The sequence below is a fragment of the Ptychodera flava genome, chromosome 16 (assembly GCF_041260155.1).
Source record: "Ptychodera flava strain L36383 chromosome 16, AS_Pfla_20210202, whole genome shotgun sequence".
Taxonomy (NCBI): domain Eukaryota; kingdom Metazoa; phylum Hemichordata; class Enteropneusta; family Ptychoderidae; genus Ptychodera; species Ptychodera flava.
The window spans coordinates 29,983,777-30,010,809 of record NC_091943.1 but is presented as its reverse complement, the minus strand read 5'-3'; the positions used below and the strand labels follow the sequence as shown (position 1 = coordinate 30,010,809).

At 37.2% G+C, this 27,033-nt stretch overlaps 2 protein-coding genes across 3 annotated transcripts; one reads left to right on the top strand and one right to left on the bottom strand.

Annotated features, from left to right (window-relative positions):
• Positions 1-158: 158 nt before the first annotated feature.
• On the bottom strand, positions 159-8,163 carry LOC139114523 (queuine tRNA-ribosyltransferase catalytic subunit 1-like). 2 transcript variants are annotated; one of them, XM_070676308.1, is made up of 9 exons: positions 8,046-8,163; positions 7,012-7,190; positions 6,467-6,535; positions 5,791-6,008; positions 5,232-5,347; positions 4,622-4,760; positions 3,364-3,439; positions 2,020-2,214; positions 159-1,424 (listed from the first exon to the last, which is right to left on the bottom strand). In XM_070676308.1, the coding sequence occupies exons 2-9, from the start codon at positions 7,117-7,119 to the stop codon at positions 1,263-1,265; spliced, it is 1,083 nt and encodes a 360-aa protein (XP_070532409.1). In that variant the 5' UTR covers positions 7,120-7,190; positions 8,046-8,163; the 3' UTR covers positions 159-1,262. The 2 variants fall into 2 exon arrangements, with proteins under 2 accessions (XP_070532409.1, XP_070532408.1); XM_070676307.1 differs by lacking the exon at positions 8,046-8,163 and having other exon boundaries at positions 7,012-7,341.
• On the top strand, positions 7,923-20,723 carry LOC139114524 (dolichyldiphosphatase 1-like). Its single transcript, XM_070676309.1, has 8 exons — positions 7,923-8,036; positions 11,378-11,478; positions 13,368-13,452; positions 13,994-14,090; positions 15,429-15,533; positions 17,582-17,672; positions 18,178-18,305; positions 19,625-20,723. Exons 1-8 carry the CDS (start codon positions 7,931-7,933, stop codon positions 19,647-19,649), a joined length of 738 nt encoding a protein of 245 aa, XP_070532410.1. The 5' UTR covers positions 7,923-7,930; the 3' UTR covers positions 19,650-20,723.
• The last annotated feature ends 6,310 nt before the right edge of the window (positions 20,724-27,033 follow it).

The window sequence follows — 27,033 nt, the reverse complement described above, 5'->3', positions numbered from 1 at the left end:
TTTCAGCTGATGAGTTTGAAGGACCATACTGCAACGTTAAACATGAAACTGGACACAACAACCCTTGTTCTCAGTATTTTCATTTAATATGTCGACTGAAAACTTGTGTTGAATGAAATAAATTGTTGAATGCAAAATAAACACTGCTAACACTGTCATAAGGTAAAATGATAGATTTATTTGTATAGCGCTTTATGGACATACCAGCCAGTGTCAGGATACTGATGTGATTAAAAGACTGGCATAGAATCATATTGATGTTGATTCAAATTGTACATACTTAACAAACATCTTATTTCCACATTTTAGACTTTGAGTAAAGCTGAGCAAAAGTTACAGTTTGAGTTACAAGTCTTTTTAAGGTCATTATATCTGACCTTGAATTTTACATGTATATCACTGATAAGAATGCCAATGATATAAGTTCTCTTCTGAGGTTCCAAGATAAAATATGGGGTAAGAAATAAAATACTTTAATAAAATGACAAAAAAACCCTCAGAGTTTCAGCTGAATGGTTCTACTCCTGGAAGGATGTGATGTGTTCTACAGACTCAGTACGCCCTAGAGATCACGTGATGGTGGTAAACAAACCCACAAGTGTACAAACGCATATGGAAATACACGTACTTCAATGCGTGTTTGCAGATGTGGGTTGGTTTGTACCATGATCTGTTTTGCACTCTGGGCTTGACCTACTGTATCATACATCAAATTTAGTATAGCCTGTATAAAAATGACAGTTCCATCTGCATATGCAATTCTCAGTGATACACAATGCATCACTCTACTGCAATGCAATGTTGAGCGTGTTGACAGTGGCAGAAACAGACACACTCGTCTGAATACGGTAAATATGGATATGTCCAAATTTTTATGGAGGTCTGCCACAACCCGTAAACACTGACCGGAGTTATGCAACTCCGATGTGTCTGCACCAGTCACGATTCAGTGACACTGAATGTAGAGCAACAATTTCAAGATTTTTGTCTGCAATGAGTGGCGTGTGTGTGCACACTGTTCAAAATTGAACGCTTTTCTGTCAATCACACCTGGCAGTGAGAAAAAAACAAAATTTCATTGGTTAGCTACAATCTCAATTGAAAGGAAGACATTTTAAAGTCGTTACAATAAGTGCACATGAACGACACTTATCAAATGATAATATCATAAAATTGATACTTCGCATTCACTGAGACTGGAACTAGTGTCTGTTGCAGACAATAAAAATGCCCCGCTTCTAAGGTGTACTTAAATGCTCTGGTCAGCAGTTACTGGTTACGAGATGAACATTAACGGCTGCCAAAGCGTCCCTAATCCACTGAGGATAATCTTCATCTGGATAAACAATTTTCATAAAGTCTTTGATAAATTTAGGAAATCTATCTTCAAGTATACTCTCTCGTATTGAGCGCATTAAATTCATCTGAAACAAAAACACACAATAAAATACAATTGATATTTCATCTACTAATCGTTTACACAATGGTAAACAAACTGCAGCGTTTGAAAAAACATATGACATTACTGAATTCATATGATATTCATGATTTGTACAAATTTGGGCTTTTTCAAAAAGGCTTTTCTGCAATATGCATTGTGCATGGTGTACTCTTTTGGTGCATGTCAACTTGATGAAAATCATGCATATATGAAGAGATTTGCTTGATTCTGTTTCTTTACAACTTCTGCACCACCCAACAGGAAGGAAAACACTTATGCATGGGTAAAGCGGTCAAAAACAAAACATATTATAGGGAGATGCATATATATATATATATATATATATATATATATATATATATATATATATATATATATATATATATATATATATATATATATATATATATATATATATATATATATATATATATATATATATATATATATATATATATATATATATATATATATATATATATATAAGATTTGTCATACTCAAAAGTGGTAGATGTTGCAAGATCAGAGTAACTGTGTGGTGATGTGACTTTACACAGATGAATTGTGGGTTCTCTCACCTGGAAAGCTATATTATGTACAGTTAACAGGTGGCATGCTACCGTCTCCTGATTGGCTATGGAATGGAGGAATGCCCTGGTGTGTGTCTGACACGTGGAACATTTACAATTCTCATCGATTGGTCTGTAATCCTTGGCAAACTGTTTACTCTTTAGGTGGATCTGTCCACTTATCAACAAAGCTGAACCAAACCTCTGTTGGGAAGCAAAATACGATATGGCGATGGAAAGTAATTCCTGCTGAGAAAGGTTTCATGGTTCTTGTCACTCCTTGGTAAAATTAGTTTTTTAGAGCACAAAGATTTTCTTCCCTTAAAGTCTCATTCACTGTATCTTTTTGCATTTTCTTATGCCAAAAAAATATGATACAATCTTGAGATTCAAGCTATTTTGTCTTTAAAAATGTAATATTCCATTCCTTGGTGCTTAATGTTTGATTGCAGAATATATGATGGCCATATTTTGGGTCGCAATTTTTTTGTCATTAAAATCTAAATTGTGCCTTCATCACTAGTGTGTGAACAATGTTGTGTGGTGACACTTCGATAAGCATTTTTACATAAATTGTATTTTGTTCAAAACCATCTTATCAAAAAGTTGCAGAAAAGATTCGGGTAACGGGGCTTTAATAATGTACAGGCAATGCCATCATTCTGTTTTTCTTGAGGTAAGATATTATACAAACTGTTACACATAGCCATTGATTACTGATAGAATCTGAAAATACTATATGAGTTTTAAACTGAGTTCTGTCATGTTACACACATTTTACATTTTTACACAGGAAATCAACATATCCAGTGTAGGCAGTTTTGTGGAGGGACGGTGAGGCAGCTGAACATAGTTAATGAGTACAAGTAGCAATGTAGGTCATTATTGAAAATATCAGCCTATAATTTAGATACTGGGGCACTGATGACTCACGTATGTTCAATGATAAATCTGTTTGCCTGCCACATTTTATGATTTTCAAATGATCACAATGGGTGATATCAAATGGGAGACACATTGATTGGTAAAATGACATGCATTATTTAAGAGCTTGCTTTACCAAGCTCCACCTTCCAAACACCGCTGCCAAAATACTGTGTTAAACTGTAGGTGCTAATATTGAACAGTAAGAAACAGGCATTGAGTGGCTAAAGTTGAATTGTAACTAGTTACCGTATTGTCTCAATGTGACCTACTTTTGTAGCATTTATAAATTTTTGATATTTCTCTTGCTCTTTCATTTCATTATACTTTTGAATCCAGTTGAAAATTTCACTTCAGCAATCATGGCTTCAGTGGTCATAGGCAAGACAGGCGAAAGAAGACTTTCCGTATGCATGAAAACAAACTTACAGCTGTTCTGGTCGGAAAGACACAGTCATACATGTCACAGCCGAGGGCACTGCATACGACTAGATCAACAGCATACCTGAAATGAGAGAGAGAGTTTTATATCAAGGGAGTTGCACTGGTATCTTCTTGCACTGCCCAGTGTTAACTCACAGCTTTATTGCACAGATAGTGACATGACATCACAAGGATACAATCTGTACCTGAAAAAGTCTGCTTGCTGTCATGGCAACTGCAGGAGCTGATGTATTTATAGGCAAAATAAATGATTAATTAAATAAAGCATGGTGACAAAGTTATGAGTACGACTAGAAATCTGCAAATAAAAGACTGATTTGTGAACCGATCAAATGACCTACCATACTTGTCACAATAAATCCTCCAAAATTAATAATTTTAAGTACACTACAATACATGAAACATTAGCTTTCAAAACAAGGGTAAAGTTTTGATCGAAGTATGTAATTGTTGGATGTATAAATGAAATATTGCCACTTGGCACTGGTAATAATATCAAACCTATTTCCTGAATATTTGTGAGAAATACATGTTATGGTGACAGTGGAAAACAATGGTGAATTTCAACCAATATTGAACTGCTACAGGGTTTAATATTCATATTGTTTGATAAGACATACATATATTCTGCTCAAGTTTTCAACTTGTTTTCTGATAAGGAGGTCAAATTTTGCCCCAGAAAAATATATGACCTTACAAAAAATATGGATGTTGAATTGTCTGGTTCAATGTTTAAGTAATACAGAAATAAAGGTTACATGAAACACTGTTATAATATGTGAAACAAGGATAACAATGTCGTTGCAAAGATTTGAATACATAAGTAAACATTAAGAAACTGTGATAAACACTGCTGCCAATATTGATCCAATAAATAAATAAAATGAGGGTGGTGAACCTGGTGCAATTTACTGGTAAACTCGACCTCTATGAAACATTCAATTCAACACAGCATAAATTTTCATCTCTGACCAAACTAGATATAATGGTATTGAAGGTATTTCATATACATGCACATGTATGCTGTACATTGAACATGCAGTTCAATGCAAAACACCTGAATATTCCAACCAATAATACACAGTGAAAGATTTCAGCCAAGATATCCAGTGTCACTTGATTTGCATATTCAACAATGTTAATTAATACGCTTTGCATAAATGAATACATTTACTTAAGAAATCAAGCATCATGTGACCAATCACCTATAAAAGACAACCATAGCACTACGAATATCACTTACCCTACTCCCATGAGGTACCTAGGTTTTTCCCTGGGAAGCAAGTCCGTTGATAAGTGGACCATCTTCCAGAAATGCTCCTTCTCTTCTCCACCACTAAGTCCTCCAATGGCATACCCTGGTGTGTCCCTCTTCACCATTTCTGCTCAAGGGGAGTGGTATGAAAGAAATTCTAAGAGTTCAATGTATGGAGAATCAATATGACCATTCTCCATGTCCATTATACAAAGATGGACAGAGCACTTGCCAGAGACCTGGAATCACAAGTTCAGTACTTCTTTTTGTCGTGAATCCACAAAGTCATTTTTGAACAACAAAAAGCTCTTTTTGTGGGTTACGGTACACATACAGTTTCATGTAACATTGGTGCTAGTTGAAATGGCTTACTTTAGGTGCATTTAACTGCATAGACAACAATGTAAAATAAATATATCACATTTAGATAAAGAGATAATACATGTATAGATACAATAAATCAATAAACTTTTCTATGAAAATAATACATTTCACAATCAACATGGAATGTCTGAGTAAAAATGATTATACGTTAATAAAATAAATAAATAAATGAAAACAGTCAAACTGATATAGCGCCCTCTAGCGTTCACCATACCTTTTGCACATATCTTCCTCAGTTCTGGTTGTAATCCTCCCTGAACAATTGGGAACAAATTCTGTTCTGTTGGTCTTTTATGGGCTGAAATGCATCTGTCCAACCACCTTATTGATCTTTTATGAAAAACAATGACATTACCCTTTTAATAGTGAAGAAAGTTACAAAGTTTTTCTAAGAAAAAGTGCTCTGAAAGAAATCTAAGAATGAAACGGAAAAGAGAATGGTTTATAGGTCGATTTGACTACCAAATTCATGATGTCTTAAATGAATCACATACTGTACCCTGGTAGTTTCATGCCAGGATTGCATAGGGTTTGTATGTGTTTTGTCTGTGTACTATTTTTAATAAGGTATTGATACATAAAACTTAAAACAGAAGAACTGCTGAAAAGACTAACATTAGTTCAGTTGTGTTAAGTAATCAATATAAAAATTTACAATTTTGTGTATTTGCAAATCTATGCTGAATTCAGGTTTTCAAATATAGAAAGTGTACTATGAGGACATACACCAAAGACTTCAACCCAGGGAATGACCAAGTCACATGTTATGTTACCTGTACATGGCCTCTTCAACTCTTGGTCCCGTGGTTGTACTGTGTACAACATCATCAAGCTGCATGATGATGTCAGCTCCTATACTGTTCTGTATCTCGATGGACTTCTCCGGGGTCAGCATCATTTCTGATTCATCATGAGGAGATTGAAACTTGACTCCTTCTTCTCTGATTTCTGCTAGTTTCAGTAGAGAAACCATTTGAAAACCGCCGCTGTCCTGAAATTTCAATACAAGTTAATGTGCTGGGAGCCGCAATATGAAAATCAAAACACAAAAGAAATATAGTAGCTTTGTCTTTGGCACAGGTCCTTTGGCAAGCATGGGCAGTTAATTGAAGGACCATCAAAGAGATAATCAATACCTATATCAAAGACACATGAGATATAAAAGGTAAATAACATAACACACTCTGTTGGAATGTGATGTGATCAATGGTCTTGATGAGAAAATACATGGATAACTTCAAAGAGCAGAATTATTAGTGGGAATCAGTTAATAAACATACACAACTTTTAAGGTTTCATACATTCTTTTTTTTATCTCATGCATGACAGTCATGGCTTTCAATTCATGTACTGCACTGGATGGTTGAGCAGATAAAGTGTACATGTATGCACAGCTCTGCCAACTTTTGTACCATTTCAATAAAACTAAATACCTTTTATCATACTCACAGTTAAGAGGGCTCTTTTCCAGTTCATAAAACTATGTAAGCCACCAGCCTTCTCCAGTAATTCAGGTCCCTGGTATTTTGGTCACCGAAACAAGAGAAGAAGAAAATTAAATTGAAGATGATCTGATGGGCTTTCATCATTTGCCGCTCTGACTACATGGATGGGGAAAGATCTTAATGGATAATACAAACAAAACAGACAAATAAATGATAAACACACACAAACAAACTAACAAGTCGTTTGCTTTTTGTGTTCGTGCAACATTAGATAAGATTGAATGGAACTGGTTGAAGGACTTAGATTTTGGACTTTGTCAAGAAAAAAAAGAAATGACTTTTCCTATACTAGTATGACATGACCAGCATTCGATACATTTCATCTAGTGTAACTTACACAGTTACAGATCATGTAGAATTTCCTGATAAAATGGTCAAATTAACTTGCAAATGTATTTGAAATCAATTCACATTTAAAGAAAAACGTAAATATCTTGGACGAGGCTTGTCTCATATGGAGAAACCCTTGAGCTCCGAGGTAAAACATACCGGTCTCGCTCCAAGGTGGTACGTATTCCCAAGGATAATTTGGCAATCCAGCTCTTCTAGTTGTTTTGTGGTCATCCCCTTCATAGTTCCCTGCGTTCCAACCGGCATAAATACCGGCGTATCCACAGTGTGATGCGGGAGTTTCAATTTGCACGTCCTCGCTTTCGTTGTAGAGCATTCTGCGAGAATTGTCAGAGTTAGAGCGTGAGCATGTGTCTTGTTGATGGTGGACGCCATATTTGTATACTTTGACCCACAGTTTAAAGGTTACGGGGATAATTAATTTGCCAAAGTACATTTTTCGAGCTTGAGGGGTTCTACTCATTAGTTGTTAAATTTTAAGAAAAAAGTGCATAGTCTGCGCAGCCAGTCAATGTAGAAGGCCCTTGCAACTTGCACGACGGAAAAAAAATTCATTGAAAGTTGTGCCAGTTGCTGTGTTCGAAATGGATTCACATTCAGAGTGACCAAATTTTGCTATGTTTGCGTACTAAAAAGGTAGGGTTCTCTGTATATTCATCACTTGTATGATCAATCAAGAGGTCAATATTGCTTAATTGCATTTTCAAAAATTCTGTTTTACATTGTTTTGTACCCTTTCCATTATTTTTGAACATTTATGCAAATGAAAATTGATTAAGACCATGAAATTACTGTCACCCCGCAAACTTGCGACTTCTAAATGTAATTTTATGAAACTTAATATCCCGGATACAAACATCTAATTTTCCCTTAAAATTTCTGCTGACTCTTTCGTGACAAACATTTCTATAATAAGATATTCAAAACTTGACGAGATTTGTAGTTTTCTGATTTGTAGAGAATGCCCATAGTTCACGGATGAGGATTCTCCATATTCATTTTGATGTAGCATTCTGATTCTGAAGCCATACTCATTCGCTCTGTTTCAGCTTGCAAAATGGCGTCCTGTCTGGAGACAGATTGGGACGACTCTGAGTGGGACAAGTCGGGCAAAGGAATTCTTTGGAAGCCTGTATCCTTAACACACGTCGAGTATCCCGCAGGTTTGTTACCTTTGACCAAATTCCACACGGTCGTCTTTCAGATTATCTGTCGCGACATTATTTCGCCCAGCTATAGTTTCTGTAGTACGGGACTAAACTGAGCCGTGCACCGTGAGTGTCGAGTTGAGCGAGTGGCTTTGCGGGACGTATGCTAAATGCGTGTGTAATGAATGAATGGCGACACATAGCTTCCCATATTGCAACAATCGGGCAAATATCTGTGAACGCCCACTTCTTGGCAAAGTCAGTTTCATCACAATGGCGTGGAGACTTCTTATATAGGAATCTGAGTGTTCAATTCTGGCCTATACATGTTCTCCATAACTTTATTTTTTTTTATAAATCTTTGTGGTTTCCCTCTCGGACAGGCCGTAGGAGCTGACTATTGACATTGTGGACATGTTGGCTCTTCAAATACAAGATATGCCTGTTTACATTGTCGAAAATGCAATGCCACAGTCGTCTTCACACACAGTCTCCCTTGTTTACTACACTTCTATGAATATGTACTACATCCACGCTTTAACATTTTTTTATGGAATTAGATTGCAACCCACTGACCATGTGGAAACTATATTCCCAGGTAGCTTGTGTTCAGACGTAGACAGTAGCTGTCTATGGTTGTGTGTGTTGACGGTGTTCGAAACTGCAGAACATGTACCGTACGTTCAAATGCACTGGTAACACAGATAGAAGCATCCTGTAAGACAATCATCAATTCTGTTACATGGTATTCACTTCAATTACCATCGTGTTTCCTGTGAACATGATGCAATAAACTGATGTCAATCCAAAATATGTAGAGACTGATAAACTCTTTTTGAAACTGCTTCTTACAGGCACAGAAAGCCTTCTCTGTTCCCATGTTCTGTGCATTACAGCTTACTTTTCTGTTTGCTGTAGAGAATTTTATCAAGGGTATTAAGTCTGTAAATGTACAGGGAAGGTTAGTTGGGCGTCTAAATTTATTAGATGACTTAAATTAGATAGTGAAGACCAGTCTAGACTTCTTAAGCTCATGCCCTTTCACTTTCACTCTCATATTGTTTTAATATTGTGTTTAGCATCCTTCGTTTGGTGATCCAATACTGTTCTAAAAAGTATTAAGTCTGGACCCAAAAACATTTTTAAAAATTCAAAAAGAAAGGGTAATTATGATTGTTTTAGCTACTTGGCCAAATATGAATGAAATGAATAAGGTTAGTACAGTTTGCAGTTTTTATTACAGCCACGCAGTACTTTACCAATTGGAAGCAGTTCAGTGTTAGATATGATGCAGTGAAGATGCTCTGTGATAACCTTTGTGTAAGCCAGTGATAAGCAGCTTTTTGGGTCAGATTCTGGACCAGTTTCAAACAACTCCACCCCGATAATTTATCTACATATCCACCTGTACACACAGCATGGTAAAAAAATACACATTGATAAGAATATGCCATACTTTTAGCACAGATTTTAATAATGGTAAACAGAATATTTTTACCACATGTATGCGTGTTGACACGTGTCGCCGTACCAGCACTGCTTGTGTAATAGTATGTTGTGTGGGTGTTTTTTGAAAGAAACACAAGGACTCCAGATGGCTGAGCCTGAAAAGCTCCCCATTAAGACGCCTCACCCTCAGGTAATGCATTGTCTTGTCTGTCACACCCAAGTCATAGTCAGCTTTTATTTTCACTCTCTGTACAGACTGAATCAGTGTGTCTCAAGTATCTGGGGGTTCCTTTGTAAATTGGTGTACATTCAAACTTTAAACAAACATTACATGATCAGTGCAAACACAAAGCCCTGCATGTTATTTGCTTCTGTTGTCTCTCAGTCAGTGAGAGTGAATCACAGGTTAAGTCACTGAAAAAAAAGAAATACAAGATGTGCAATAATTTTGGTGTTCCTTGAATTTTTTGTCATTGTAGTTCACTCGCAAAAATGGAAACCACAGTACAGTTTGGCAAGTGACCCAACAATATTTGATCATATACACTACAAACATCATAGATGAACATAAAATTTTAGCTACCAAGTATTTTGGCATAAATTTAGAGCTCAATCAATATGTATTACGGTACAAAATCAATATAATGCTTTTATAACTTTATGAACACTGATTAGCCTCTTAGCAGAGGTTTGGGAGCAAACAAAGGAAGAGGGTTATGTACAGGACATGAAAAACTGTCAGTAACTTCGTATAATTGTATATAAAGCAGAGAAAATTGACATTCGTGTCGCGATAAATTATGACATCATCAGCTACCATGCAAATGCTTGTATCTGACACAGTACAAAACTTGAACATTTATACATGATCATGTAGTTTTGTCATGTTCGATGTTCTGTGTATTTTTACTGATTACCATATTGTCACTTTACATGTATTTCCATAATTTCACTTTTGTATATGCAATTATGATATCACCACTCATCATGGCTAATGTCTGTGTTGTTCAGACAGGATGCAGTGATGTACAGTGTAATCAATGGCACTCTCGTTGTTAATTAGATTAAGAAAATGACATGCTAGAGATTAAATGATCGGGTGTTAGTGTATGTCTTTGTGTCCGCACTACTGTCTATGTTTTAACTTACATGTAAATGCCTCAAGCTTTAATCAATATAGTCAATTACTGTACAAGCATAATTTGCCTTTTGTAACGTTGCTGATGTTGCTTTTGGGTTGAATTCACAGTTGAATGGTGTTGACATCCATTTTTCATCAATAACTAGCTTCGTCCATAAACTGTAGCAGAGAACAATTGCATTGTACGGAAATTTGATGAAAATGTAAAATACATCTCCAATAAAGCTGACATTCAACCTTGTTCATACTTTTAGATATGTGTCACTGTGGAGTATGTCAAAAGTTGATGTACTGGTACATGTAAACAGAAATGAAAACAGCACTTATTGATAAGAAATAATGTTTGAGTAATTACTGAAAGCATGACTACAAATAAACAATGTGTGAAGAAGAGACAGTGATGGTCAGATACTTTTACTACCTAAGTGTAATAGTTTGCAATCCTAGTATGATGAGATTAACTGTTGTAATTACACCAGTCACATGCAGCTGAATTTATGTTGCAATCCCAGTGTGATGGGATTGATCATTGTTATATTACTATAGTCACATTTAGTCAAATTTGTATTGCTCTCTCAGTCTAAAATGCCAACCCTTGGCGTAGATATAAAACAGCTCAGTATCCCTAGATATAAAAAAAAAAATAGCTTCTGTAAATATTCTGAGAGCAAATATATGTATGGCTCTGTAAGATATCAAAGAGGTGTTTGAGAACATTGTATTTTTTGCTACCATTGACTGGAAGTTATTTTTATTTCTCCCACAGGTGATTTTTTTGGGAAGATCTTTGCCTGGTTCAGTCTTCTTCCAGTGTTTCTGCTGGTATCATTTGTCACTCTCATTGCCTTTCGTAGAGAATTACACACAGTAAGTTTTTTGCATTCATTTACCATGATTCTGATTGTATTTCTTCAAGCTTTAACCCTCTCTACACCATAGTTTGGTCCCAAACTGTTGTTATCAAAGCTGATTGTGGCCCTGTCTACAGGTTGGGGAGAACAGACATCAGTATCAAAGGGACTTAGGGAATTACATGAGTTGATAGAGCTTTAAAATTAAGTAAAAAACTTGTAGCTTCCCAGGGATATACCATAAATGTTATGATCATATTACTTTCTTATCATCTGGCATAAAAAATTACAAATTTGTGCATTTCTTCAGTACAAAGTTCAATATAGTTTATGTGAACACCACAATCAGTAGTCAGCAATACATTACACATCAGAATGCATATCTGGAGGTAGCTCATTCTTCCCATGCAATGGGACAACACACATTTTGACCAATCTGTCAATTTTCTTTGAATTTAATTTATGGTTGCTATGTAGTGATTCTACTATTGTTGTTTTCAGTAAAAACTATCAGTGGAGCTATATTGGCCTCCAGGTGGCTTGTACTGTGAAAATGCTTGTGTTGCTGTAGAGACATTACGTGCAATTCGAACTTACCATTGGTATTCAGACAGAGCAAACAAAGACACAGTGATAATTAGATGCTGGAATCAAAAACCATACCTTTAACCCTCTCACCACCATGGTATGACCCTAACCAATTGTTATCAGTGGTCATTGTGGACCTGTTTACTGGGAATCGGGGTGAACAGGTTAAAGAGTCTATAGATATTGACCTTAAACCCTACCTATGACAGTGAGGACTTGTCTGTAGGAATGGGCAGTGGCAAAATTGTAAATGTCAGGATTTAGCTACACAATTATGATGTACTATAAAGCCAGATCTGGTGTAGCAAAACCATAGGCATTTCATAATTTTGAAGTACATAATATTGGCCCTGTGCTAAAATATGAAGTTCTGTCATCTTCAGCAAATCAGAGTGAATTGAATATAAATGTTACTGCATACTTTTTCCATCATGAGAGGAACAACGGTAACAATTCTCAAGCATGCTTTTCTAACACCAAAAGTTGTTATTTTAAACGCTGGCCTTGAATTGCAATCTGATCACAGTCGCTCAGGTCAAAAGTCCTCATGAGTTTCATTCAGAGTTTTGGGCAAACATTCAATGAAAGTTGCCGATGATCCAAGACCTACGCGTACAAACAGAACCACAACAAGCTATTTGATTTGAAACCGGAAACTTTGACAATCAGCGTATTCACTTCAGCTTGCCATGTTTCAATTCCGTGGTTTGATGTATGTGATGCCGATTGTTTTACAGTTGTGTAGGTGGACATGTGTGCAGGAAACGGGTTGAAAGGAACTGAAAGTGAATGAAAGTTTCAACAATAGTGCTCTGCTTTCAGAGAGAATGGCATCAGTGTTTAATAGGCTAAGATGTACATCTTGTGGTGAGCTCTCGGTGTAATGTAGTGCAAATGCTCTTCTATGCTGACAGTCCCAGACTAAAGCTCCATTTGCTGTAACTTTTGGTGAATGTATTATTTTGTTCTGTTGAAGTTTGTCACATACAATTTCTCATTCCACTTCTGAAAATCATATCTCAGCAATGAGAATGCGTAGTTTGCAACTTCTCTATAGTCTCTGAATTTCTGTCCAGACTGGAATTCATCACTCAACAATAATATCACCTATTATTTCACAGTGTGTTGTGTTTGCAGGGCCATGACTTTGTATTTCAACATACCAATGGAAGAAGAAAATATAAAATCATTGTTTTCTTCACCAAAAGTAATGAATATGTTGTAAATACTGGCAGTCATTGTCCCATTAAAGTTATGTTTTGTGTCACAATGTTTGAATGTCTAAAATACCATGCCGTATCATTTTTTCTTCCCCAGATTACATTTTTTGGCGGACTAGTTCTCAGTGAATTGGTCAATTGGGTGCTTAAAAATATAATCAGGCAACCGAGGCCTTGCAGAGGTATGTACATATCTATCGGTATACATGTACATACATTTACCGGTATCTATTGTATATACTTGTACATGTACAGTGTACATGTACAACAGTACATGTACTTGTGATGCTTCTTGCAACAGAGTGGACATGTACATGTGTATCACCCCATTGCACACCCCCATTGCACACCTACAGACAGACTGGCAGACAGAAAGACAGATATACATATAGAGAGACATACATGTACAGTGTTGTTGTGACAAGTATACACCTCCAAAAATAAAATTGAGCTTCTGTAAAGTTAAGATAAGTACCTTAATGTTTTAAGGCAAGTGTGGAGCTTCTTGCTGGTTAGTTGAATTTCATTGTTCTTAATGAATTATTTTCAAAAAGTCAATCAGGTTGAGAATAGCTCCAGTTTCAGACTGTGAGTTGTTGTAAATATTGACAACCTACGGTACCTATAGGATAGAACCTTCCGAGCCGCAGCACATGATCATGGGGTTTACAATGATTGTACTGATATCACAAGTGACTTGTTTGCATGTATGCTTTATTTCAGGCCACGATGTGGTGTTTTCAGAGTATGGTATGCCTTCAAGTCATTCCCAGTTTATGTGGTTTTTTGCCATTTATCTAGTTTTATTTGTATATATCAGGTAAGCATAACAATATTTACTTTTCCACACATTTCTAGAATTCCCTCTTTAGCCTCCCTTGATTCCGTGTAATGGTCAGTTCCATCATAAAATCCTTTCAATGTTAATTATGTGTATTTTATGTTTGAAAATCACCTGGCAGGAAATAGAGTCAGAATTCATCGTCAGATTGAAAAAAAATGTGACAATTTTCTTTCAACATATTTGATAGGAAAATGTGTCCCTTTACTTGAATGGACATGCAAAGCAGTTTATTATATTAACAATACAGTACAGCTTTGTTTGTGGTTTTTCTGGTGTGTATGTCATGTCATTGACCTCTCTGTTTAACGGCTATATCAGTGTTGCAGCCAGGGCGCGCCCTTGCAACAATGTCCCCAAATCCAATCTGTTGTCCCACATTCTCGCATACTCTGAGTCACCTTGGGCGCACTCATGAGGCGACTGTGTTTGGTGTAGTCCGCAAGTAATATCTGATACTGACGACGATCTTTATTTGGCATGATTATTTTGATTCTTACGTTTTCATACCTACGAGCTGTGATTAGAATAATGAAAACACTGAAGCAGTAATTGATATTATAACTTGCTTTTGGTCCTACTGAACTCTCTTATTGGTGGTAGATACGCTATACAAGCTACAATACTTTCCTTAAATTCAAGCATAATGAAGAGGTCCAGGTAGCTTGAATTTTCTTTTGTGAAACTAATTTGTTGCAAAATATTAGAAAATCTGATTAATAACTGACAAATGTTGTCCCCAAAGTCAGCAAAATGTCCCTAAAAATAAACGGTAGTGTTGCCTGGTTTAAAATTCCTGGCTGCAACACTGATATATTTCAGAAAATATTTCCTTCTGTAAATGAAATCTGTGCAACTAATATGAACTAGTACTTGTCTTCAATGCGCCTTCACTGTAAGCAATTTCTTCACCAGCAAAAATGAGCTTTTTTTTGAGAAAATGTAAGCCAGTGTTTTGGCTCTAGTGGTGTAACTTCATAGTTTGGTGTTCTTGTACTTTTCCATGGAGTATATTTGTCATGTACAAGACTGTAAAATGTGCACAATGGCTACGTTTTTGTCTACAACGGTAGACCAACGAATCCTACACTACTAAAAATGGTGAACAAAACTAACTACATCAGTTATAATGCAGAAGTCAAGCAATGAAGCTCACAGAAGTCCAACTCACTTTCCTCTGTTGGAGTCAGTTCCTATTAATCCCATATATCTTTTTTTTCATAGAAAATCTTAACTTTTTCCTTTTCCTCCCATTATCATGTCCACTTCCATTTTGCTGTTGTTGTTTATTTGAAGCTGTATTTCTTTCACCAACAGAATCCAATACACAAGCAGTAGTTCAAGTAGCATTATTGACATTGCCTGGAAACACGTGGTCTCTGTCGGAGCATTAGTCGTCGCTGCCATTGTATGTTACAGCAGGTGGGTGAGATGGTCTGTTTTGGATGTTGGGAAAGGAGACTAGTTTTCTCTTCTAGCAATGTTGTTATGGAAAAAGCCAAAAAAATACCTAGACTGAAAGATCCATCGCTTGAGGACGCCCTCTACGCTCCCAGAGGGGGAGCGTAGAGAGCACCCTCAAGCGATGAATCTTTCAGGCCAAAAAATACCCCTATTACTGTACAGTTACCAATGATTTTGAAGATGAGATACAGCTGGATATTGATACACTACCTAATTAGGTTTGTCAGTTTGCTCAACAATTTACCCTTTTAGTGGTCAACTTTTACAACTTTGCGCCAACATCAGACAGACTAAAACAGCAGGTGACGCAGCAAGATGTCTGTAAACTAATTTACTATGTAGTATGTTTATATCTTTACAGTAGCTATCAGTTTCAATGGTGACACACACAGAGACTGGTTGCCAAGTTTTACAAGCAGTTCAAATTCACGGAGAGGTGGTAAAAGAACTACGTTTACTGCAAATTTAGACTCGGAGGACAGTGTTCTTTGTAGTTGAATATCAATAAAGTTCATGACTTCAAACAAAATCTAAAACTAACAACATAAATCGATCTGAAAGAATCAGAACATTTGAGTAGCGATATCAATGTCTGGAAGTCAGCTCATTGAGAAATGTGGTGTCATTAATTTGTTGATAACCAAAGTAAAGTTTGTTCATTTTACACATCACTCTATTATTTTTGAAGTCATGAACTTTATTGATATTCAACGACAAAGAACACTGTCCTCTGAGTCTAAATTTGCAGTAACGTAGTTCTTTTACCACCTCTCCGTGAATTTGAACTGCTTGTAAAACTTGGCAACCAGTCTCTGTGTGTGTCACCATTGAAACTGATAGCTACTGTAAAGATATAAACATACTACATAGTAAATTAGTTTACAGACATCTTGCTGCGTCACCTGCTGTTTTAGTCTGTCTGATGTTGGCGCAAAGTTGTAAAAGTTGACCACTAAAAGGGTAAATTGTTGAGCTAACTGACAAACCTAATTAGGTAGTGTATCAATATCCAGCTGTATCTCATCGTCAAAATCATTGGTAACTGTACAGTAAATCAATGCGCTGAACAGTATTCCCATTCTAACATATATACCATTATACAGTAAATGGTTGCTTGCCATTAACAATAGGTCTCAATTCAGTGCCACAACTCTAAGACAGTTTCATCTTCAGCTGTAATTGTTACTAAAACAGCTACATTGTAGATCAAGTGCAATCAAGTTTTAAGCTGTCGGTCAAGACAGAGTTGCCCCATGCTGGTTTACTGTAACAATGAGTCGGCGACTCTGAAATTTGTGATGATAACCCAAGCTAATCTTTCATATTGTACCGGTACACATAATGTGTCTGTCACAAACTGTCAGCACAAAATACAATGGGCTTCAATTCTATTTTGCGCTGAAAGTGCCTCGTACAGAGTCATCACCATGTTGACAGTGGTCATGCCAGAATCTTCTATTTATTCTTAAAGGATGGAAAAGACGGTGTAGCTGATATTTTAAGTACACAGTGAGATACTACTTTAACCCTTTTCCTGCCAGACAATAATAACTGTATTACTTCCCCATCAGCCAAGTCAGTACAGAGCGGTATTGAGCCAAAACATAACATATTTTCACCCACTTGGTTTGGTATGTTATAGCATCTTTTGTCCAAAAAAAATCAACTTTACAGTATTATGTTTTCAACAGCCTTCAAATGTACAGTATTATGTTAAAATACATCATATGGAATACGTTGTGTTTCATTAATTTTAACCATCTTGACCTGGTGGTGAATATGGACTTGGCAGGAAAAGGGTTAATGTACATTACATGGTAAAGAGTTCTCAGAGACCATCATAAATCGTATGCTATGTTATTGATACATTATTGTATGTACATGTATGAAACACAATCATGGCAGTAAATAAAAGCAAGACGGACAATGTCGTGGACAATTTCCACCACTACTGCTGTTTCTATAATGTAATTACGATTTACAAGCGATACCGTCTGTTTCCACAGAGTGTATCTTCATTATCATACAAGTCAACAAGTATTCATGGGAGCAGCTGTGGGAACTCTGCTGGCAATACCATGGTTTATTTTTACTCAGGTTAGTGCCTGCTGGATTTGTGTCTTTATGTCTTTGCTTCCCTGCATAACCAAAACCAGAACAACTTGTAAATTTTTTATACCAAACAGAATCAATCAATGTTATTTAGAAGATAGCACATTGCTCCCTTGAAAGGGATAATAGTCGTACACGTTTGCGATATTTTAAACATTTTTATACTTCAAAACAATTTCATTTTGTCATCTTCTGCCTACATTGTACAAAATCAACAGCATTAGCTTTGCAAACATAATAGGTTGAGAACAGTGTGCAGTGCTGTAAAAATGAATATCCCAGTCTGGACTGAAATTCAAGTATCATTAATATTATACAGGGCTCAGCCCTTGTTGTCACGTCAGGGGTTAAGATTAGAAATTTTATTAGTATTGATTCATGATTAGTAATAGTTAAGGATAAAATTTCCATAGGCTTTCACTGAAGTGCCATTTTGTTACTTGTTAATATTTTAGACCAATTATATGTTTTCTTCATTTTCTAACTTTAGCTGGTGCTAACTCCACTATTTCCTGTGGTTGCATCGTGGCCCATATCTGAAAGATTGATGCTGAGGGATTCGACTCTCATTCCAAATGTTCTTTGGTTTGAATACACATCAGCACGAGCTGAAGCAAGGTGAGAGGTCAATGTCAGGCCTAGCTGTGGAAACGCAGCTATCTGTTGGCGGGGTAGCGTGCGTTGCTGTGCAGGTCATCAAAAGGTCAACCCCGCCAAGGATAGCTGTGGGCCAACTTGCAGCAAAAATGGGTCTATTACGATGACACAACTTATGTCGGAACTTTGAATGGCAAAATAAACCAAAGTGAGTGTAATTCAGTAAAATGACTTATACCTGCCTGAACTCTGATTATTGCTCATCCCCTAACTCCTTTTGTGAACAAAATCTCTGGTTCGTTTACATAATTAGGCTTAGTTTCTAAGGAGTACTGAAGATTTTTACTCTGACTGGCCGTCACGCTATTCACGTTCGAACGCACAACCTCCTTATTAGCATATCAATAGAAGTCAAAGTACGCTGCTGGAATGAAAATCTACAAATTGTGTTAAAGAGAACTTTCTCGAGTCATGTCCATTTGGTAGCTGTAGAGGGCGCATTGCTTGGGACCTAGTATTGTTCTAATATCAGTGCAATAGGAATGTTCGAAAAATGTGTAATATTCAACAGAAAGTAACTCAACAGTGCTTTGAATTGAACTCATCATTTTACGGAAACACCGTCAGAAAACGTCAGTTACAACCTCTGTAATGAGCTCACACAAAACTCAGAATGTCTCTCCAGAATCTTGAGAGCCATCACTATATCAATGTGCATGCTATGAGGATAGTTATGATCTTGATAGTTTCTACCAAGACATTATCCACCCACGGGCTAGGGTACTGCTAGGACTAAGGGTAGGGTATGTGTCTAAGTGATGAATGTTAAGAAGTGACAGTCGCAGAACCTCTTGCAGTGTTTTATGTTCATTTTGACCAAACATTTCTTATAAGAAATAGCACATGTGGTTGCTTTTGAATTACGGTTTGGGAAGTGTCCCCCGGCTTAATTATAGGGTTTGTTTGATGTTCTATGTAGAAAACAACCAGGGGGAGTAAAAAATATTGAAGCTACGCCTTAAAAGACTTGAAATATTCCAAAAATTTAGAGGAGAAAAAAGAGTTGAACACTGTCAGATCATTTACCCAACTGTGTTTGATTGGCTAATTGGATCTGAGTCGGGGAACAATATTAAATAACAAGAGCATACTTCTGCCTGAAAGGTATATAACAATGCACTAATCAAAATGCCAAGTGTAGTTACTGTCCAGCAAGGTAAAAGTTCCACAGCATACTGGCATGATGTTTTGGGTGGAAGATTTTTCACTTTTAAAAGCGTTCTGTGATAAATCATGTTTTTGCCAGCCTGTTTAAAGCTCTTATGTCTTACTTTCTGCAGAGCCAGGCAGAGGAAGCTACAGTGATTGACCGGCTGGAAACGTTGAGTTTAATACCATGGCAACCGATAGGATGCAGGCCAGAGGAGGGAATCCAAAAGTTTTACTAAGAAGGAAAATAATTTTTAAAATAGTGAGTTTTTGACTGAGAAGATTTGACACATCGGATTTGATGTGCGAGAGCAATACAATGTCACAAGTGGTGCAAATAGAAATTTGTTTCATTGATTGTTTTCAGCAATCCTTGTGAAAGTTTTGGTTGTTAATCGTGAGAGATTTTTGATTTTGTAATTACATTGGTGATTGTCTCTTTTGAAGGGCAGAGGTAAGAAATTGTTTGTTTCTCAATGGTGTGCTAAAAACTCAATACTATTAAAAGTTGAGGCTGATTTCAGCTTTTAGAGATTATTTGCAATTTAAATTACACAGTCTGTCTTTAGTTTACTTGACTGAAATTGTGATTTTATCTAAATGGTTTTAGGTATGTGCACGCCCTCTTGTGCAGTTGATGTGATCTGCACGAAGGGCGCCCCCACATGACAGATGTCGTGCATGTCAGTCAGACTTTGGGGTGGACGTTGCACACCAATTAATCTGATTGTAATGAAGGGATTTCTTTCCCTTCTAGTAAGTTTTTTCTAACACTACTTGATGTCAACATTTTATTAACTTCTGCTAAAGATGTCCATTGTGATTGTGTGAATTGTAATTTGGAAAAAAGTGCTTTTAAGTTTTGTGCTACATGGCCATCATGTTTAATCATGAAATTAAAAAAATATTTACTGAAATTTTGATTTTGGAGGTAATCCCAAGAGACAATTTGATGTCTTAAAATAGTAATACAGTGGTGTCTTTGTGTACTTCCCAATATTTATTATATGTTGAGTATTTATGATTTCAGGTGAAATTTTGGTACATCGTCTTTAATTTATATTTTGAATGTTACTGGGTAGTGATTTTTTCAAGCATTTCTAGGTTTCAATTGGCCTATCAGACAGTCTGTTACCAAAAACTATGCCTTTTTTAAAAAAAAATTGTGAAGAGTATTGTTCATAAATATTTCTTTTTTAGCAGCTGAAATACATATACAAGACCACCGTATTGTCTGATATTGCATCAAATATTAACAGGAGCAGTTTCTCCATTCTTGTGAAGATATGGTGGCTCTGTTTGCTGTCCAGATCTTTCTGTCTGTAACCTATTAGACTCACAATGACCTTTAAGATCTGCTGGAATTTTGTAGTTAAACCTGAGGACAAAGTCAGTGGCGGGCACAATCACAGACAGTAGAGGGGCGATCATCATGGACAAATATACTGAGTAGATGGAAAACAAGAAAATCATGTGAAAACCAAATAGCTCATGCCCAAGCAGAAGAACTAGATTTTTACACTCTCTAGTGTGTTGTTTTTGTAAATCCTACCAGACCTGAATATCCTTAGGTAGAGATAATTGGCAGAATGAACACCCTTTTGCAAGCAGATGATACCGTTTTAATATGTTCCCCTTCTGGTGGTGAAGTTTTTCTTTTGCCAGCTATTCATGATGCATGTAGTCTTCTAGGCATATTCTAGCATCTCTGCATTGGTCTTCAGATCACGAAAGCATTTTTTCCCCCTAGGCAAGAATCTTTCTGAAATCCACAGATGTTAAATATTTCAGTGTTTGTAAAACTGATCATGTTAAGAGAAAGATTGCTGCTTTGGATTCATGGTAGTGTGTGTTGATATGATTGTTATGGCATTGAGGCAGCTGCGAGAGACAGTGAAATATTGCATATCTGATCAAGTTAACTCTGCAGTGTATATATTCTATGGGTCATGTTCTGCTCCTTGAGTTTATATAGGGAGCATCTCCATGTAAGGGGCCATCTCAAAGTGTCGCATACTGTAAAACACTTTGAATTAGCGACATGCTTTTTTAGCGATCTTGCACTGACAAGCGTTTTAGCGAAGTCTTAATTTAGCGGACAAGGGACCCGACGTCATATGCACGCGTGTCAAAGGTATCAGCAAACAATAGCACCGCATGCGGTAAATGGTTTGATTGACTCATCGGAAATTAGCGGGTAATCAAACACGCTGGTCGAAGGCATTTTCAGCGGCAAGATAAGTGAGAGTCCATGACAAGGCCCTATTGTTTTCGGCACCTGGTTTCTTGCGTTGATAAACTGCTAAATGGTTGATAAACATGAATGATCTTTGAAAAGTGAGTCATCAGACACGACGATGTCTTGAATCACTCGCCTAGCAACGAAACTAAAAAAAGAACCCAAGCTGTGAAAGTCTTTTGTTTTCTTTCCATAAATTCACTGCATTTTGGGCATTTCAGTCAGAAATCATTTTCCTTCAAGTCGACAACTTCGTTTCAACATGCTACGTTACATACAGTACAGAAGAGAGCCAGCGCAGTCTAACCTGTGTCTACCAAATCCAAATGATGAGAAGTCGAGCGAGAGTGCCGCAGCGGTTGCAGCGATGAACAAAGCTGTCGTCGATGACACGTTTTCGACGCAACCATCAGACTGTCAGTTCAAAGTCGACAAACTGAATCGAAAGCGACCACGATCGTACTCAACTACGATGACGAAACCCGGGCGAAGATAGCACGGTACGCCATTGACAATGGTTGCAGCAGAGCTGCTGTTCATTTTAGCCATTTGCTTGGTAAAAAGATGAACGAAAGTACCGTCCGAAACATGAAGTCGGCATATCTGAAGGTCAAGAGAGCGACGCAAGTTGATACAGTCTCTACATTGCCACGCAACCCACGAGGTCATGCCCCTTGCTTGGTCGATATGAGCGGACGTTGTTGACTACGTCAACATCATACGATCAAAAGGGGGCATCGTCAACAGGAAGATATTGATTGCGGCTGGTAAAGGGCTCCTGATGAAAAAGAACCGTTCTCTACTTCAAGAATTCGGTGGCCACATAAGTCTCACCCGAAGCTGGGCCCAATCGTTTCTCAATCGCCATGGCTTTGTCAAGCGTAAAGGTACCAAGGCGGCACGTAAACTTCCCACTAACTTCACCCAGTTGAAGGCCGACTACCTCGACAGAATAGCCAGCACTGCGAGAGACAACGCGATTCCGGAAGACCTAATCATCAATTTTGACCAAACTGGTGTCAACATCATCCCGACTTCAAATTGGACCCTCGAGAAAGAAGGCGCGAAGCAAGTTCCGATCATCGGCCTCGATGATAAACGACAGATGACGGCAGTTCTCGCCAGTTCGATGAACGGGACATTATTACCGCCACAGTTGCTGTACAAGGGGAAGACAGAGAAGTGTCATCCACAATTTAACTTTCCTGAAGACTGGGATGTTTGGCATTCAGAGAACCACTGGAGCAACGAATCCACCATGTGCCGTTACATTGATAAAGTGATTGCGCCGTATCTGCAGTCAACACGTCGTCGACTAGACCTGCGCGATGATCAGCCTGCCATTGTGATTATGGACGTTTTCCGTGCTCACAGATGCGACTCCGTGCTCACAAAACTCCACGAAATTGGTGCTAAGCCCGTCTTTGTCCCTGCCAGTTGCACGAGCGAACTCCAACCCCTGGATTTGACTGTGAATGGCAAGTTTAAGATTTATCTGGCGGAAAGTTTCACGAACTGGTATGCAGCTGAAATCTGCGGTGAAGTTGATGAAAACAACCCCGTCGTCGATCTCTCTCTGTCGCGCATTAAACCGATACACGCAAACTGGTTTTTGAACTCATTCGATCGTCTTCGACAGGACTGTGAAATCATTCGAGGCGGTTTCCGGCAAGCTGGTATTGCATCGGCGATATCGATGGAATAGACTGTTGTATACTGTGGTATTACCCGACTCGATATTTACTGTTGTACACTCGTTATACTAAACTACTGTACCGGCTGTGTGTATGATGTTATGTACAAACGACGCTCCAATCCAAGTTGTTTTGTATTTTCTTTTATTTATTAGTTAAATACTTACTTTGAAATAAAATTATTCTTGTTTTAGAACTGGATACTGAGTGATGATCTTTGTTTGCATTACAGTACGTGCTGCGTGAAAGGGTGGGAGAATGTGACGATTTGTTTCAATGGCGGCCATTTTGAATATTACTATGCTCAAGGCATTGAATATTAGCGGCACTTTGAATTAGCGAACTCTCTTTGGTCGCTAAATTCGCTAAAAAAGCATGCTCGCTAAATTAACATGTTTTACAGTGTCGCATAAGTCCAAAAAGTGAAATTAATTTCGTTTTTGGAGAGAGAGGGTTTCAAGCTCCATTTGATTGGTTAACTTCACTTATTTTATATTGTTGACCATGAGGAGCTTTTACAAGAAAAAACTGTAAATTGCTTCATGACTGGGGCCAATTTTTTCTGTACAGATGGCTTTACATGTAATGTGTCACTGAGAAACGTTTGGTATTCAACATGCAAAACTTTCACAGCCACAGTTTCATGGCAAATATTTTGGTAAAGATTTTGTTTATAATTGTATTTCATCCATTATTCCAGTAACTTTACTAATTCATGCACATGCCTGTATCACTCAATTTGCTATATCCAAACAGTTATGCTGTATGTCTGACAACAACACTTTGCACTTGTGGACTTTCATGTAGGAGTGGGGGAGAGGGTTTTTTATCGAAACAAACAAATTTCAGTTGATGAGCTTATGGTACAATATTGGTAGGTCCTTCCCCCCCCCCCTTCTTACTTCTTTTTCCTGTTTATCAAAATGTGACAATACTACAGACAATCCACAGCTCCATACCAGTTTAAAGGCATGGTTTGTTATCCAAGGGTTCAACCATATTCTGTGGAATTCCTTCCCTATGTTAGGGTTAGACTCAGGGATCACAAACCGTGCCTTTATACTGCTACAGGTGATGCACAGTTGTATTCCAGTATAAAGGCACAGGTGGTGATCCCAGGGTCTAACTTACTATACTCTGTGAAATTCCTTTCAAAAGACCATACACCTTCGAGATTTGTCATGTCCCTGTTTGTTGCAGTGGAGAACTTATAGCAATAGTGATTATATAAATACAATGTAGCCAATGCAAGCCACATGTCTCCATAAAGACCGAAACATTTTCACTGAAAACAACAGCATATTAACCAAAGTATAGACAGATGAATCACCATAGAGATATACACAGTTTGTTTATATGATGTGTAACAAAATATTGTGGTATTAGAGCAGTCTGACCATTGTAAAATAATTTTTTTCCAGAAAATTGCACTTTTAAGTCTTAATGTGCAATCAGGACTGGTACCATCGGCACCATGTTTCAAAATAGAATGTGGCCCCGTTTTTATATCAGAATAGTATTTGTATGTGATGTGTACAGGTTACAAAGTGAAGAATTGGACGTTCTGTGACAGAACAAGTTACTTCTATGTGTTAGTTTGCTTTCTGGATGTTTAGAGTCTCTACTCATTCTCTGATTTACAAACTTCTCTTATCCTGGCTTTATCACTGTGCTGATACCATTTGTATGATACATGAAAATAACGTCTATAAGAAGTGAATGTTCACTACATGATGCTTTGTACGTTTTGAATTAATAATGGTTTATGCCAGACAAGAGTCAGTATACATGTGATGAAATGGATTTGTGATTTGTACTGAATGTCGAAGGAAACGAAAAGTGTAAATGAAAGGTGGTGTATTTTAATTGACAATGAAAATATTTTGTCTTTTTCGAACATTGGTATGTCCTTCCGACTACAACTACAAAAATACAGTGAATGCAGCAGTTGGTGAACTTTGACCTCCCAAAAAACGTGGTCTATTTTGCTGAAATAAAACATGTTTTTCAACACTGATTCTACATGTATTTAAATGACCATATTGTGATTTGATTTTTAGCAAATGCTCTTTACTGAACTGTTTTAGCTCAGCTCTTTTGTGGTGTTTTGTCAGTTTAGTTCTGTAGCATACCTGACCGGACTTGTGAAAAGAGTTACCTGCATAGGTCACAATATTCTCCTGTCACCAACCTTAAAGATACAAACCTTTGAGTGAGTGATAATTGCTGTGCTGACATGCAGTATCTGGTATTAACATAGACAGTAGAAGTCTCACTTGTACTGCCTATAGTGCATTAAGTATCGTCAGTAGCAGGTGTCATGATATTCCAACGTATGCACACTCATATTAAAAATGGCCACCACACCAGAACGAGGCTCAACCTGTAATGGCTCACTATCCAAATTGATTTATGCCATGATAATCTACATTCATACCAAATTTCATGCTTTTATCACAAAATGCACAATTGTTACAGAAATTTTGCTTATGCCGCACCACTATATCAAATTATGGAGTGCATTATTATCCATCCATAATACCAACAATGTTTATATACTCAAGAAAAAATAAAATAAAATAGAGACTTTTTATCACTCATTTTTACCTTCTCGTGTCTATTTATAGACAGAGAAGGTATTAGAGTTGAAAACCAGTATGCTGCTGTCAAGTACTTCCGTCTGTCAAGATCCGTTGACGTCATGCCATTGTGATGGGTCATATCATAAACTGGTGGGGGTGTTCATGGCTCAGGTTGAGGTGTGGGAGAACGATTTTGAGCTATGACAAAAATCAAAAGGGACTTAGCGGCATAGCCACAGTGTTAAGCCTTTCTCCAAGGTTTCTTAGTTGACTACAATCTATTACAGACTACTGAGCTGACGTTAGGGGTACTCACTTTGTGTTTGCTCACTCTGTGAGCGCTAGTGTTTGGTACTGAGTTGCGTGGATATCCCCTCATGGCCTCACGTGATCTTGGTCTGTTGCATAATCTGCAGAGATGATCATATGCCTCCGAGTCTGAAAACTGTCATTGTGTAAGCCTGTCGGCATTTTCCTTGCATTTTTTTCTCATTTAATTTTGCAAAATATCGGCGAGTACCTCAATATTTCAAGATAACCCTTTCTTCCCAATCGTTTCCTGGAGTTTCAGAGTCATATGAACGAAAATGAGTGAAATTTTAGACAGGAAAATCGGACGTCGGCCATGTTCAATGTTTACAGTACAATTAGAAGTTTACGTGGAAGAATTTACCAACAAACACTATTCATGATGCCCGCCCTCTAGAGGCAGACCCTCCTATATGAAGTACCACATTGATGCTTGTGGAAAGCTTGACCACACAATGGAGCATTTAAACTTTTAGAAAATGACAAACTGAATAAGAAGGTATTCAGAAAATGTCAAATACTGCGGAAAAATGCGCAAATATTCAATATAAACAGGTTAACTGACTGGTCAGCTATAAAAAACAATGAAAATGTTTATGATCAAAAGTTTTTGAGATGCGCACATTTTAACAAATACAGAAATTATTAACATTATAAATATAAGACCAAACTATTTTTTCAGGGATGGGACAGGTTGGAAATGAGGGTGAGAGACA

What these genes read in the sequence shown, in the direction of transcription:
- LOC139114524 (XM_070676309.1), top strand. Translation starts at nt 7,931, where the DNA reads ATGGCGTCCTGTCTGGAGACAGATTGGGACGACTCTGAGTGGGACAAG. An exon ending in GCCATTGTATGTTACAGCAG is followed by an intron (nt 15,534 to 17,581) that starts GTGGGTGAGATG and finishes CTGTTTCCACAG; the next exon opens with AGTGTATCTTCATTATCATA. An exon ending in TCAGCACGAGCTGAAGCAAG is followed by an intron (nt 18,306 to 19,624) that starts GTGAGAGGTCAA and finishes TACTTTCTGCAG; the next exon opens with AGCCAGGCAGAGGAAGCTAC.
- LOC139114523 (XM_070676307.1), bottom strand. Translation starts at nt 7,248, where the DNA reads ATGGCGTCCACCATCAACAAGACACATGCTCACGCTCTAACTCTGACA. An exon ending in TCTTTCCGACCAGAACAGCT is followed by an intron (nt 2,215 to 3,363) that starts GTAAGTTTGTTT and finishes GCTTCCCAACAG; the next exon opens with AGGTTTGGTTCAGCTTTGTT. An exon ending in TACATAATATAGCTTTCCAG is followed by an intron (nt 1,425 to 2,019) that starts GTGAGAGAACCC and finishes TTTTTGTTTCAG; the next exon opens with ATGAATTTAATGCGCTCAAT.